Source organism: Ictalurus furcatus, chromosome 16, assembly GCF_023375685.1.
Source record: "Ictalurus furcatus strain D&B chromosome 16, Billie_1.0, whole genome shotgun sequence".
Taxonomy (NCBI): Eukaryota; Metazoa; Chordata; class Actinopteri; order Siluriformes; family Ictaluridae; genus Ictalurus; species Ictalurus furcatus.
The window spans coordinates 21,881,661-21,898,063 of record NC_071270.1 but is presented as its reverse complement, the minus strand read 5'-3'; the positions used below and the strand labels follow the sequence as shown (position 1 = coordinate 21,898,063).

At 36.9% G+C, this 16,403-nt stretch overlaps 2 protein-coding genes across 3 annotated transcripts in view; both read right to left on the bottom strand.

The window, feature by feature from the left end:
• Window positions 1–777: 777 nt before the first annotated feature.
• Window positions 778–5,109, bottom strand: LOC128620056 (uncharacterized). The gene is made up of 10 exons (XM_053644701.1): window positions 4,920–5,109; window positions 3,556–3,771; window positions 3,347–3,387; window positions 3,105–3,230; window positions 2,685–2,738; window positions 2,512–2,583; window positions 2,320–2,376; window positions 2,154–2,225; window positions 1,949–2,052; window positions 778–1,111 (listed from the first exon to the last, which is right to left on the bottom strand). The coding sequence occupies exons 2-9, from the start codon at window positions 3,767–3,769 to the stop codon at window positions 1,990–1,992; spliced, it is 699 nt and encodes a 232-aa protein (XP_053500676.1). The 5' UTR covers window positions 3,770–3,771; window positions 4,920–5,109; the 3' UTR covers window positions 778–1,111; window positions 1,949–1,989.
• A 2,282-nt stretch (window positions 5,110–7,391) lies between these two features.
• loxl2a (lysyl oxidase-like 2a) overlaps window positions 7,392–16,403 on the bottom strand; it is a 51,878-nt gene continuing 42,866 nt past the window's right edge. For both annotated transcript variants that reach the window (XM_053644699.1, XM_053644700.1), the window contains exons 9-14: window positions 14,444–14,609; window positions 14,087–14,327; window positions 12,446–12,561; window positions 10,860–10,996; window positions 10,277–10,388; window positions 7,392–9,944 (exon numbers count right to left, since the gene is read on the bottom strand). In XM_053644699.1, coding sequence (XP_053500674.1) covers window positions 9,877–9,944; window positions 10,277–10,388; window positions 10,860–10,996; window positions 12,446–12,561; window positions 14,087–14,327; window positions 14,444–14,609 — 840 coding nt within the window. In that variant the 3' untranslated portion in view covers window positions 7,392–9,876. The remainder of the gene's footprint in view (window positions 9,945–10,276; window positions 10,389–10,859; window positions 10,997–12,445; window positions 12,562–14,086; window positions 14,328–14,443; window positions 14,610–16,403) is intronic.

Below are 16,403 nucleotides of genomic sequence, written 5' to 3'. Positions count from 1 at the left end.
CGCTACCTACTGGTGAAAAGTTATAATTACATGCTAAAAATGCTTACATCTCACTGCCATTTTTGTTACTCCTACTCCAAATTTTGTCTAATCTTCACCAAATTTGGCTCACATCATATTGAGACCTGTCTGAACAAGACTTGGCAAAGGAACTGTGATATTCAAAACCATTCTCCCATAACAGACTGGCAAATAGGAATTTTCCAGTCTAAATTCACTAAATCGTTCATGAATCCCTTTGCCTATGGCTCTGCTTTCCTGTGATTCCTTATGCAACAATTATAGCATGTCTGTGAATATGTGGCTTGGCGAGTCTGGGTGCTTGGCCCCCGAAAATTATGCTTGCAGCTTTTATTATTATTATTATTATTATTATTATTATTATTACACATATGGTAAGCTCATGTTTCTTTCACAGGTTTGTTTACCTGATGATGATGGAACAGCGGCCATGTTTAAACCACCTCAAGCATGACAACAGTTTTTCAAGTGTTTATTTATTCCTGTTAATCCCCCACAGTGTCAAATCACACTCTCACTTCAGCTCTAGTCGAACTTTTCACTTCAGGCAGTTGTGTAAACTAAAATGTCCCACTGTGTCGAAACAGCATGATAATATCTAGCCCCTTAATCTGGCTCCTTTTTTTTTTTTTATGAACACTGCTCAGATTAAAAAAAATTAGCCCAATTTATATCTGTTTCTTCTCTGATTATCCATGCACATTGATATTGATGAAATCAAACTGGGTTGAGCGTGGAAAGAAATTTCTGGAAACAGTCGCATTATTCATCTTTATTTAGCATTTCAAACCTGTATTAATGTACTGTTTATCTTTCTGGATGGTGTGATGTGTTTAGACGTGTATGTGTAAAGTTCCTGTTAATACCTAGTTTTATTTATCTAATTAAATATTTCTTTTTTTTTTTTTTTTAAATGAGTTATATGGTCATTCTCAGGGTTCAGGGAAAGGAGAAATATCTTTGTATAAAGAATTGCTTGCAGAAAAAAAATGGTGACGGCTTCAAAGACAAAGGTCTGAATTGGATTTCCGTCGTAGTTGTAGACAAATGTCCCTAACAGCTTTCCCTTCTCAGACTCCTGGCGCATTCCCTGCAGAGGTAATACACACTTCAGTCAAACACTACACAGTGATTTTATCTATTCATCTGTCTTTGTATTCATCATCTATTACACCTGTGCACGTGTGGATGTGTGGGGTGTGTGTGTCAAGGGCGTAACCATGGTATGGACATTGGGGGGGTCCACTTAGTTGTCCTTAGCCCAAATGTAGTGTAAAGGAACAAAATGCTGTGCAACTTTCCTCACTTTCACTCACATTTATAACAGTCTGTCACAACGTGAGGGTTCACAACGAACTCGGAGGGAGGATATGCAAGTGAATGCAACGTTAATGGTCAAAAACTTCAACTGACGTTAGCCTAGCCTACTTCGTGTGTGTGCAAATATCAAAAGTTAATTGACGTTCTTAAGAACTAACCAAGCCACGGTATGATGCCTTCTATACTAAGCTAAGGTCACCTACTATTTAGGTATCTAGTTACTTACTGTCTGAAAAAAGCTCGTATGCTCTGCTGCACTTTTCTACGCTTGGCTGCTGTCTCCATTTCTTACAGACTGAGCTGTTAAAATATATCAACGAACTTGCGTTGAGTATGGGCGCAACCAAGTGTACAATTGGAGTGGAGACACACACCTATTTCCCTTAACAAACGGAAATATATTAAAAAGGAACAGACGTAAATAAATAGAATAGATGAAGAAAAGACAGATCCGTTGGCAGGGTTCATTAAAGGGGGATATATAGAAAATATTTTATACTGTATATTGGGGGGACAAATTGGTATTTCCTCAACATTGGGGGGGTCACGACCCCCCCAAAGAATGCGTGGTTACGCCCATGGTGTGTGTGTGTGTGTGTTATAAAACCTGTCATTTCTCCTCAATCATCTGTTATGATCGAGGAGAGATTATTTATCTGAAGACTTGTCTGTCATTCTTGTTCCATCGTTCTTTAAAATGTGTAGCTCTTTCTGAAAAAGACAGACACAGACACATACACATATATGAATATGTATTTTTGAAATAAATAAATAAAAAATTCCTCCATCTTCCATCTCCGCTCTGTTCGTACCTGTAAATCTGTCAGTTTGGTCGCGGCATCTACTTTGAAAAGTTTCAGCGTGTGCACATCAGACATGAGGAGCTGTAAGAAGAGGATTACATCGTATATTTCACATCTGAACAATGTTCACAGAGTAAGAGTATAGTACAGTGATGTTCAGTGATGGTGTTCTTACCTGTGCCATGTCTTTCTGGTTCTCAAAATACTCCTTTATCAAACGGGCCATCTGAATCTATAGGAAAAACAACAAGAGCTTGTGTCAAACATACTCAGTAACCCAAATCCTTATTTCTCCTCACACTTTAAAAAAATGCTGGGTTATTTGTTCCGACCCAGTGCTGGGTGCAGCATGAAGTTCTATCTGTACCTGCAACTCTTTCATGCTCCTTGTGGCATCTTCTAGAAGGAATCGAAGGTCTTTCACATCAGATCTAAGCGACTGTAAGAAGAGGATCACGTCATGCATTATACATCTGAAAACTGTAGGTATTGTTTTACATAATGGAAGAGCACAGTGATCTTCAGTGATGTCGTTCTTACCTGTATCATGTCCTCCTGTTTCAGAAACTCCTGTCTGAAAAAATCCATCTCTTCCTATGGAGCGCAAAGACAGAGCTCATGTCAGGTCAAAGACACCTCATCATTCATTCATTCATTCATTCATTCATTTGCTTTTCCTGATCTGCAGCAACAAGCTGAGAAGGTCAGTCCAGACTTCTCTGGACTTCTCTTCTCTTCTGCAAATCCAAAAAAAAAACCACACGTATCTATCTACATATTCCCATGATGCCTGCACGCTCCCTTTAATTGGAACACACACTCTGGTTCTTTAAAAAAAAATATTTTTAAATAGGGACTGCAGATCTCCATAAATCTGCCCCAGATCTCCATACAGCATTAAAAAGGTGTGTTAGGCGTGTGATGGATCTGTTATTTTTTTACAAATATTGATCTTGTTACCCGGCGCGTCCTCTGCTGTGTCCACTTCGTCACTTCAGAAAAGGTGTTCTTCAATTCGCCGTGTTGCTCAGCCACATGATGGGGTATGTAAGAAGACATCACGCTGATCACGGTAGTCATGACGTTCTGTCCGTCAAAACATCAAAGGCAGGTTAGTCACACTTATCCACACTTATCCACATATAATGGGCTTTCATTCACTAGAGGAACATATAGGTGTAAAAATGTGCTTATCGTCATACCCATAAGAATGCAATGCTGGGGCAGAGAATGTAGTAAATGCCTGCGGAGAAACAGAGAAGACTGTCAGAAGCGTTGAAACGCGCACACTTCTACACTCCACACACTGCATTCGTGTCACTGCGATACAAAGTTAGCCGAGTTTCTCTTGCAGTGGTGTGGAATACGGCCTTAATGAACTTGATTGAAACATTTTTGGAACATGACTCACACACAAGGATCAGTGTCAAAAAGCCTAGAATTGCACACCACTGAATGTCCGGGCTGACTTCATTGAAAGACATTATCCTAAAGATCCTAGACATTATCGTAGAGATCCTAGACATCATCCTAGACATCATCCTAGAGATCCTAAACTTTATGGATAGCTCAGGAACGATATCTTCCTTCTTGTCATTCGTTTCCTCGGCTGTCCTGGAATACATTGCTGCAGGAAAAAAATAAATAAATAAACACTTAGATCAGGTTATTGTGTTCAAGTGCCACATAGAAATGTCAACTCGCTCATATTGGGACATATACCCAAAACTCCAACACCACTGCTTTACTCTGCACACTTCTTGCTACTAGCTAAATCATTAAAAAAAAAAATTAAAAAAAAAGCAAAGGAGAAATCTGAGCGTTTATTGATTTCTTCTGTTTTTGTGTGTATCTCATACTAAATAGGTTTAGACCTTTAAACGAAATACAACATAAAACAAAGGCAACCTGAGTGAACACACGCTACAGTTTTTATTTGTTTAATTATTTTTGTTGAAGCAAAAAGTTATGCAAATATCAAAACTACAGGGGCAAACACATTTTCACACAAGTAAGTAAGTAAGTAAAATTTATTAGTATAGCACGTTTCACACAGCAACACTGACCAAAGTGCTGAACAGAGTACAGAAAGTAAAATAGAAACAGAATTAGACCAAATAAAAGCAGACAATAGACAATAGAAAAAATCAATAAAAAATTTGTTTACACAATTAAAAATTTGATCAAAAAGCCTGGTGGAAGAGATATGTTTTAAGCCTATTTTTAAAAGTAGTAATAGAAGGTGCAAGGCGGATGTCCAGTGGCAGTTGATTCCATAGACGGGGGGCAGCAACAGCAAAAGCTCTATCCCCCTTTGTTTTTAACCGGGAGCGAGGGACATGCAAAAGAAACCTATCAGAAGATCTTAGACATCTGTTTGATGAATGTGGATTAAGAAGATCCACAAGATACGAAGGAGCTTGATTATTAAGAGTTTTAAACGGTCCAGTTGGTATTGGATAACGTTTTTGCTTCAATAAGTCACCACATTATCAATGAAACACTCCCTTGTGTGTTTACTCAGGTATGAGATGTACACAAAAACGGAAGAAATCAGCAAAAAAAAACCAGCAAAAAGGACTTTTGAAGTTAAACACGGCACGGCTCGTGGCTTATTTAAGCGCTGTGAGTTAACCAGCTCAAAATACAGCCCGACGTTGAAGTGTACAGCCTACTATAACTACACTACATAGTTTATACTGAACACTATTACTAATTAAAGCTAATCTGAGTAATTAGTTAATGAAAACAAGGTAATAGTCTCGTATACCTTACCTTAACGGAGATCAGTAACATGTAACAAGTGAAATCACCAGCTTGTAAAATGCTGTTACTAAGTGACGATAGAATTAGAACTCATTCTGGAACTGTGATGTCACTGAAAGCCACCATTGCATCATGGGCATTCTGAATATCTGGAGGCCTTAAGATGAGGGAAAACAATGTAATAAACAATAGAATAAAAACAACTGAACAAATACTCTATATATGAGGAATTAAATCTCTAATCAAATCTCTAAGGGAATTTCCCCAGCGTGGGATCAATAAAGTTTATCTTATCTTAAATCAATTATAGACTGTAAATAAAATGTAAAAACAATATTTAACACTAACAGGCTACTGTTATTTATTAACAAGCTAGCAACTTAGTATGTATTAGCCTTTTTCCAATTTAATTACATTATCAAAGCGGACAAATTGTCTAAAACCAATGAATTAACGTTCATTTCACACCACAAGGCTGCACCTGAGACTGCGGGGGTTTCCTAAGGGTAAACCGGTTTCCTCCCCCAGTCCAAAGACATGCATGGAAGGCTGATCGGCGTGTCCAAAGAGTCCATGAATGTGATTATGCCCTGCTATGGATCAATCATGATAATGATAATGATTACCATGTTTGATGTAAAATTCAAACTAACATAAGTTAAAAATAAATAAATACATTTAAAAAAAAAAGAAAGAAAGAAAGAAAGAAAGGGAAAAACTATCCCATGCTAAATTACTTTATCTATTTGTTTAATCCTTGCTTTGATTTGTTGTTAAGTCCATTCAAATATTTTGCCATTTTGTGCTGGGACCATATTTTTTTTCTGCCCAGGAGTGTACAGTATGTAGATTCTGTACCTACATACCAAAATAAATCTACTGAATAAATCTATTGTTAAATAAATAAATAAATAAATAAATAAGACAAATGTTTTCTCACACAATCCATTGTTCTTCTCAAGTTTTCACTCCCCCTAATCAAAACCATTTAAAGACACATCACGATCACAACCCCTGAACTCATGAACATGGCCTTCTGAGGAGGACTTTAATCATTTAATCATTTAGGCCACCGTCAAGTGGACATATCATCCAATCTTGCCATATTTTTCCAATATAAATGAATATGAATGACTAAAATAGCATGATGATAATAATCAGGTAAAAATTGCATTTGATCATTTCATCTGCATTAAATAAGACCTGTATAATTAAGATCATTTTTTCTCCTCCTGCAGTAAACCTTCTGCACTTCATCAGCCGTCACCTCCATATCCCTGATGTGATCTCTGGGCAGTTAAATACAGAATCATAATGATGACTTTCAATGAAAATGATAGCACAAATACTGCTCTATATATGTTATTTGGCTTGTGTCTAATCAGATCCGATGTATGTGTGTTATGTTACAAATGCATATATGAATACTTTTTATCATGTTGAGACTGTGTGCGCGCATCAGGACTGAGCACGCGGGACGAAACACACAAAAAAACGGTCACACAAGCAAGAGATTTTTACTTTCCAGAGGCAAACCTGGATTATTCTGACAGGTTTTTAAAAATTTTTTTTAATTATGTCTCCATGTTACCCAGAGATATAATTATACAAGATATATTTAAAAGTAGTGAAAACACATCTAACCGCACATAGTGTTTATTTTACAGCTTCATAGTGCGGTTTAGAAATAGGAAATCAAATCTCAATGAGGAAACAAAATGTCCGTCTTCAACTATTTACTGTACACCGTCACCCTAAAAACGCTGCCTGCGAGCCTTAGCTAAAGCGAATGCAGCCACCGTGTCCTCCATGTCCAAAGACCTTCGGATGTTGCGTTCACTTGAAATTAGTGCCAGTGCTGAGAACCTGTCTTGGCTCATTGTTGACCTGAGCTATGTTTTAATCAGCTTTAAAGCCGAACAACATCTTTCACCAGAGGCAAAGGCGACAGGAAGAGTTAGCAGCAGATGAAGTACAATGCTCAAGTTTCCATACAGATCTAAGTTTGGAGACACTTGACTGAAATGTTTCTCATGATCTTAAAAACTTTTGATCTGAAGGTGTGTGATTAAATGTGTGAAATCGGTGTTGTAGACAAAAATATAATCGTGCCGACGTATTCGTTTCTTTCATTAGAAAACTAACATTTTATTTACAGGAAAATCTTTTTTTAAACGGACGACTCGGAGTGAAATATTTCCGAAAAACAGCCGGTAAGAGTCCAGCGTCGGTGTGAACACTTTTTAATACTGTTTAAAAAGCATCTCAGGGAAATTCCTCAAGAAATCGGTCGAGAAAACGCCAAGAATACATTTCTGGAAATTCTAGGCAAGAAGGGTGTCTACATTGAAGATGCTAAAATACCAAATTATTTTTGATTTATTTTGGATTTTTTTTTATTGTTTTCCAGTGTTTCTGGGTCATAGTGGTAAGATCCACATTTATTACAAAAATGTAAAAAAAAAAAAAAACCCTCAAAAGAATAACTCATAAATACGTTTTTATTGTAGAAAACAAGGCACAATGTGAATCGTACATTCAACAGTAAACACATCATGATGCGTTAACCACTCGAATGGCTGTAAACGTCCTCATAAAACAGAGGGCACATGTTCACAAAACAGCAACAAGTTGTTTGTTTTTTTTTTTTGTTCTACATTGCTTGATTTATCATAATTAATAAAACAAATGTAACCAAAAAAAAAAGAAAAGAAAGAAAATCCCTGACTTGCATGCTCGATGAATTGTCTATTTATCTAAAGAAGCTGACTGAGTGGAAAACGGTACCATTGCTGATCAGCTGTTCTTATAAAAATCTGCAGAATTTTATAAAAACGTGCAATACAAAGCCCTAAATATGTCGAGAATATGCAAAAGCTGTAGATATTGCTTGCGGTTTGACGTTAGCACGACGTGACGTCATTTGAGTACAGAAATTAGACATTACAGTTCGTTTTCAAGTAGGCATGTGCCGAAGATCTTAAGAATTACTTCAAAGATTGCCAAAAGTCGTCATTTAGCTAATTAGTATAACACAGTGTAATGGGCAGCATGTGTAACTAGCTAGCTAAACTGCGTTAGTTAGCTGTGGTTGTGAGGTTTAGCTATAAGAGCTAACTTTGTTTATACATGCTGCCCATTAAAACGGAAGGGGTAGATTTGTTTTGTTGTGTTTTGTTTTTTTATGAAAATAGTTGACGATAATACCACCAGTACCTTTATAAAACAATTATTGCAATATGGAACTTTAACACTGGCACATGCCTAATTTCAAGTGATCGTTGTATTCAGTACAGTACATGCCTCATCATTTGAAGAGAGTGAGTGGAAAGTAATGATTGTGAGCCTTGAGTAAAACATCTTGTTGACTTACATGTCGCACCAGCATTACAGCTACTTTAGCTTAACTTTCGACTAACCGTTTGTGCATGCGATCAGCATAACTTACGATTTATTTTATTTGCACTGGAGCTACAGGTCTAATCAGCTAACAAGTAAGGAAAGGTTTCAGTATGTTCAAATGGAATAAAGGTGAACACAATCCTCTCGTCTTGACTGGAGGGTATCTATGTTCATGGTGTCCTATGTTCCTCAGCTCTATATAGCACATAATGGGAACCTGAAAAACTTTCTTCATGACATGGGTCATTGTGAGAAGTCGTCAAAGGGGTTTTCTGTTCCCCAACACTGCCGGACCGCTCTCAGTATAATAGGTCTAGACTTGAGGGAACTAAAGAAATGGTCAGATACATGGAACCAGAAAAGGTCATAGCTTCTTTAGGTGAAAACTAGCCTCTCGTGACAGTTTGGTTTTGCCTCCAAATATGCAAGTGTACATTTAATTTAATGTAATTAAGTTTGAACACTTGTTTTAAACTGTGATTGACATCTCACTGTTAAAATGTCCAAACACCCTTGCAGTGATATTGTTACATTATGTGCTATATAAATCAGGGGAACATTTGACCGTGGCTAAGAATTAGCTAGCTAGTACACAGCTGTAAATATGAACAACATAAAAGTCAGCTATATTGTGAGTTAATTTGTCTTCTTTTTTTTCTTTTTTTTAATGTTGAACAAGCTAAATAATGCACAATAGTGGTCTTCTCTTAATCACAATGAAAACAGAACAGCGTTCGAGTGTAGCATTATAGTGGCTAGTTATATAGCCGGCTAGTTTTGTGCTAACTGCATGTGCTAATCATTACACTCACCTCGAATGATTGAAATGAAAGTTTTTCAGTGTCTCAAACAGACTTGATGTGTTTTCTGACACAGACTAGTGTCTATAAAAATGAACAAAAGGATGACCCTGAATAAAAACATTTGAAGCTAATTTTTGAGTCCTCATCACAGTTTGGTATTACTCAGCACCAGCACCAGCACCAGACCCAGGAAGGAGGTAGGAGTGTGAAGGTAGTAGAAATTGTATGGTAGAAATGATCCTGATGATGATTATACCAGATAAATGAATGATAAATTCATGCAGTTTGCATAATGCTTCCCTTACTTGTTAGCTACATTAGTGTTAAAGATCCAGTGCAAAACAAACAAAGCAAACATATCTTGGCTGCTTGACTACAAGGTGAATAGTGTGGCCATTTTACTTTTGCCTGATACTTTAAAACTCTTTGGTCAGTCTGAGAAAGACTATCAAAACAAATCTAGTACATACTAAGCTAGCAGGCATTTTGGAGCTCGTTATTTTACCTCACTACATTCCCTACTACAATAAATTACTATCAAGAGAAACTAGGTTTCCGGTGCTGCTCTCGGTTGGTTGTGGGTCGTTCGTGATACAGGTATAGAGCTGTAATGACAGATGTCGCATCTTCTAGACAGTAAACAATGTAATGTTGGGTGCAGGATGGTCCCGTCAGCATCCCCCTTCTAGTGGTTGGTTCTCGTGTAAGAAGTCCAACTGGGCTCCATTCCACTCTTCACTTTCCTCTCTTTGGCTATTTTCCTACCTGCGCTGAAGCTGATTGGTCATTATTCCTGTAAATTCATCAACATCCGAACTTCGAGAACCACCTGCAGGAATGAAGGAATCACAATTTGTGAGGTTTTGGTGTAATATTTGATGAAGTTCTGTCTTCAAACGCTAAAATCGACTTGCTAATACGATTCTATTTGGAAGCAATCGCCATTCTGAGCGATCATGAGACAATTATAAAGTAACTCAACCCAGATAGCTGAACCCAGATAGCTGAACTAGCTGAACCCAGATAGCTAAATAAAATAAATCACAAACATCACTAGACTTACTGCTGCACTTTGCTCTTCTGTTCTGTAGTTTTTACCACATAGGAAGTGACAGCAACTAAACAGATGATTGGACCGCACAGCGCTGAGTGAAACCTCACCTGTTTGGCAGTTATAGGTCCAGAGCCGATATCCATCATAGCGACATTTACACTTCATGATGTTATTGGTGTAATCCGACTCGGCTACTTCATAATTAGGGTTAATCACAACCTGTCACAGAGAGAGAGAGAGAGAGAGAGAGAGAGAGAGAGAACAGTTAGCTGCTGTAAACAGTTTTATGATAGATACTGTTGATTGCAAAAGTTTACACGACCTTAGGACAAAGAATGAAACAGGATGTTTAGTGTGTTAACAGGCTTCAGATTCGTTACTTCATTATTACATGTAAGAGAAATATTCAAATAGTGTAATTTAAGATATTAATAATGGGAAAAATTAAAATCAATCCAAATAGATTGCATCCCCTTTTTTGAATTTTGATGTAAATATTATTTTGTAACTTGTATCCCCATCGAACCTCCTTCATAACCTCTGAAAATTATTATTTTTTAAATATTATTTTATGTTTCGTCGGACGCACAGTACACCCGCGTTTTCTTTTTACCATCATGGAATTCTTTATTTTTTCAATGTAAAAGTTTTTGTAAATGTTTGTAAATACAGGTATATTTTCAGACAGACCTGCAATATATAATCTCCGGGTTTGACGTCAGTGATGTCGATCCACTGGCAATCGATGTCGTGTCTGTACGAGTCCCAGCAGCCCACTGTGATCCCCTGAGCACCGAAATTAGCACACGCATAACGCTTCTGTATACCTGCAGAGGACAACCATCATGCCATCAAACCCAGGAATGTGTCATAGAGTTATTATATAAATCGTAGATATAAATAATTACAAATCGTTTATTTTATATCTACAAATTGCATACAGCTATACTTGCATCTATTATTTCTATCAATACATCACATAGTCTACATCATTTACTAGGTACTATTTGTATATATTTGACAAATGTCTGTTAAAGTATTACCTCCACGTACATATTCGTATATCATTACTACAATTACAATTAATATGTAACCTACATTTACATATTTATATTCTATTACTACAATTACAATGAATACGTAACCTACATTTACATATTCGTATATTATTACTACAATTACAATTAATATGTAACCTACATTGACATATTCACATATTAGTACTACACTTACATATTCGAATATTATTACTACAATTACAATGAATATGTAACCTACATTTACATATTCGTATATTATTAATACAATTACAATGAATATGTAACCTCCACTAACATATTCAAATATTATTACTACAATTACAATGAATATTTAACCTACACTTACATATTTGTATATTATTACTACAATTACAATTAATATGTAACCTACATTTACATATTTGTATATTATTAACACAATTACAATGAATATGTAACCTACATTTGCATATTCGTATATTATTACTACAATTACAATGAATTTGTAACCTACATTTACATATTCACATATTAGTACTACACTTACATATTCGAATATTATTACTACAATTACAATGAATATATAAACTACACTTACATATTGGAATATTATTACTACAATTACAATGAATTTGTAACCTACATTTACATATTCATATATTATTACTACACTTACATATTCGAATATTATTATTACAATTACATTGAATATGTAACCTACATTTACATATTCACATATTATTACTACAATTACATATTCGTATATTATTATTACAATTACATTGAATATGTAACCTACATTTACATATTCATATATTATTACTACACTTACATATTCATATATTATTATTACAATGAATTTGTAACCTACATTTACATATTCATATATTATTACTACACTTACGTATTCGAATATTATTATTACAATTACATTGAATATGTAACCTACATTTACATATTCATATATTATTACTACACTTACATATTCGAATATTATTACTACAATTACATTGAATACGTAACCTCCACTTACATATTCGAATATTATTACTACAGTTACATTGAATATGTAACCCACACTTACATATTCACATATTAGTACTATAATTAACTTATAGCAATAATGAAACCCTTAATGTCTAAACCCACTGTTCACACCAGCAGTAGATGTGTGACATTAATACTGTCTGTTAATGTCTATCAGTTCATTAATACTGAACTGATAGACATTTTGTTGAGTGTGAGTGTGTGTCTGACCTTCGTCACACTCGCTGTCCTCCAGGCAGAAGCTGGCTTTGTGACCTTCGGCCACTTTAGTGCCGTTCATACTCAGAAGGTCGTAGTGAGTGAAAACCTCCATGCTGTGGTAGTGCCTAACACACACACACACACACACACACACACACACGAAATGCTTACATACTGTATGTTAATGCATGACAGGGTTAACATTGTTAAGAAATTCTAAAACTAGATAAAAAATATTTTAATTAAATATTTAAATACTAGCAGTTGGCTGTTGGAGAAAATGTGGACATGAACACAATGACTACACTTACATGCACATCAAATTCGGTTTAAGGTCTATATTTGGCTTGCAGCCATCAGTGTTGGGTAAGTTACTCAGACCACTACAGGTTACTAACTACTACTTTAAAATTGTAATCTGATTACTGCATGTAAAAAGTAATCAGATTACTAATTACTTTACTTTCAAAGTCTATCAAACCTACAAAAATACACTACAAAGTGAAACTCATAGTTCTTTCACTAATTTTAGCACACGTCAACGTGTGATTTATCAGAAAAAGTCGGATTTATCTTAAAACCTGCCTCGGGTGTTGTCAAAAACTTTTCTAACTAGGCTAGTTTGGTGTCGCTAGCAAAAGGGGAGGCACAGCTAAGCTACCACTGTATGGGTTGCAAAGCACATTATCTTTCCTTATACTCTGTTCATATCATGCTCACGTAAACTGGAACTCATACAGACATTTACACACCTTGTTTTCCTGCTCAGCATGAAAGGACGTTACTGTTTCAGTTTCAACCCCTTTAATGGTTTTAAAAAAATGTAATCGCCATATATCCATTTTTCCTGCGCTAGCATTTGGCAGAATTTGTCGGCCAATAAGACACCAGTTTTTCCACGTATTTTCCTGTAAACCTTGTCTGATTGGTCTCGCCTCAGTTCACTGAAGATATAAAATTACAACACTGCTGTCATCTTTTACTGACGTTCGGCTACGTAGTGACAAACCGCTTCAAGTGGAGAATTATTCGGCGCTAAAGAAAAATCTTCGAGGCGTAACGTGATTTATTTTTAAAATACATTTTACTTAATATTGTGTACTTAACAATAAATTTGTTACGCAAGTAACGTCATTTTATTGACATCAGTAACTGTAATCAAATGACATCAATTTATGTAATGCGTTACATTACTGCGCTATCAGAAAAAGTCATTAGAGTACAGTAACGCATTACTTTGTATCGCGTTACACTCAACTCTGGCAGCTATATTCTGAATATGATGTTTATACGCGTCCAGGCATCGGAATATTCCTGTTTACATGGTTGCTGTAAGTATGACTTGAATACCTATCCTACAGCTAAGCATCTGTTAGCACCCACAATTCCTTGTGGACTGAGCCTGCGCGTATATATCTCCTTTCAGTGGATTTTCTGAATAAGGTGTTTCTATGAAACAAATTTCCGATTAAAACGGGTATATTCCAGGGATGGAAATATTGTCTGAATCTGAATCAGGAAATCGGATTGTGGCGTTTACAGTACATGACTCGGTACTAATTAGAATATTACCAACTTCTGGTTAATATCAAAATATTGATGTGCATGTCAACGTAGCCATTGAGAAGAGGTTAAGACTGCGGTCCTCACCTGTGACAGTCGTGCCACTCCCAGGCATGGGGTCCAGTGCGGGGTCTGAAGTCGCTGCGGCCGTTGTTGTGGATCTGAGAGGAGAAGCGCAGCAGTCGGCGGTATGAGGACGGGTCTGCCGTGTTGGCGCTGTTGGAGAGACACTTCTCCTCATGAGCGCACTGCAGAGCGTACATCGGCCGGTCCTCCAGATACGTGGTGTGTTCAACGACCTCTGCGTTTAGTACCAGGTCCGAGGCGCCTGAGACATAATTAAATATGACTTTAACCCCCATACACACACAGGGCATTAACACTTATTTTATTATACTATCGTGTGTGTGTGTGTGTGTGTGTGTGTGTGCGTGCGTTGCTCACTCTCAGTGCAGGAGACTCCAGCGGCGAATCTTCCACCTCCTCTGGGGCAGTTGACGTGTTTCCCGTGATGGAGACACTGAGCCAGAGTCATCTCAGTACCTGAACACCGAACTCCACTCATCAGTACAGAATCAGCACCGACCTCACCCTGCCAGTACCATGTCTCCTACACACACACACACACACACACACACACATTACAGTTAATATATGTATTGACGGAATTAACACACAAATGACCATCAACACAAACATTACTACTAGAATACCTTCCTATATGCTCACAGTGTGCAATGTGAGTTGCAATAGCAGTGTGTCACCACCAGAGAGCTCCACGACTACACTGTACAGCAATCAAGGCATGAAAACAGCTGGGGAACATCTGGAATTTCAACATGTGCTTTGGAGAGAAATGTCCTAACATTTGTTCAATGTTCATTTACATTATACAAAGAGTTATACAAAGTGTTTGTGTGTGTGTGTGTGTGCGCGCACGCGTGTGTGTGTGTGTGCGCGTGTGTGCGTGTGTGTGTGTGTGTGTGTGTGCGTGCGTGTGTGCGGGTGTGTTTGTATATAGTTACTCTTTAATTAATTGTATATTCTGCCAGTCCAAGCTCATTGTGTGTGTGTGTGTGTGTGTGAGTGTGTGAGTCATACCCCCATTGCAGTGGTTCTAATGGCACACCATCACATTTTCCATCCACTACATCCTTTCTTTCCTCTATCTCACCCATTCACTCTCTATCTATCTGTCTTTCTATCTCAGCTTTTGTCCTCCCTTTCCTCTCTCTCTCTCCCTCTACTTTCCCTCTCTATTATTTTCTTATTTCTCTCTATCTCCTCCTCCCTTTTTTCTCCATCTCTATCTCTCTCTCTGTCTCTCTTTCTCTCATTCAGCTTTCATATCTCTCTATCTCTCTCATTCAGCTTTCATATCTCTCTATCTCTCTCTTTCATTCAGCTTTCATATCTCTCTATCTCTCTCTCATTCAGCTTTCATATCTCTCTATCTCTCTCTCATTCAGCTTTCATATCTCTCTATCTCTCTCTCATTCAGCTTTCATATCTCTCTATCTCTCTCTCATTCAGCTTTCATATCTCTCTATCTCTCTCTTTCATTCAGCTTTCATATCTCTCTATCTCTCTCTCTCATTCAGCTTTCATATCTCTCTATCTCTCTCTCATTCAGCTTTCATATCTCTCTATCTCTCTCTCATTCAGCTTTCATATCTCTCTATCTCTCTCTCTCATTCAGCTTTCATATCTCTCTATCTCTCTCTCATTCAGCTTTCATATCTCTCTATCTCTCTCTTTCATTCAGCTTTCATATCTCTCGATCTCTCTCTCATTCAGCTTTCATATCTCTCTATCTCTCTCTCTCATTCAGCTTTCATATCTCTCTATCTCTCTCTCATTCAGCTTTCATATCTCTCTATCTCTCTCTCTCATTCAGCTTTCATATCTCTCTATCTCTCTCTCATTCAGCTTTCATATCTCTCTATCTCTCTCTTTCATTCAGCTTTCATATCTCTCGATCTCTCTCTCATTCAGCTTTCATATCTCTCTATCTCTCTCTCTCATTCAGCTTTCATATCTCTCTATCTCTCTCTTTCATTCAGCTTTCATATCTCTCTATCTCTCTCTTTCATTCAGCTTTCATATCTCTCGATCTCTCTCTCATTCAGCTTTCATATCTCTCTATCTCTCTCTTTCATTCAGCTTTCATATCTCTCTATCTCTCTCTCTCATTCAGCTTTCATATCTCTCTATCTCTCTCTTTCATTCAGCTTTCATATCTCTCGATCTCTCTCTCATTCAGCTTTCATATCTCTCTATCTCTCTCTTTCATTCAGCTTTCATATCTCTCTATCTCTCTCTTTCATTCAGCTTTCATATCTCTCTATCTCTCTCTTTCATTCAGCTTTCATATCTCTCTATCTCTCTCTCATTCAGCTTTCAT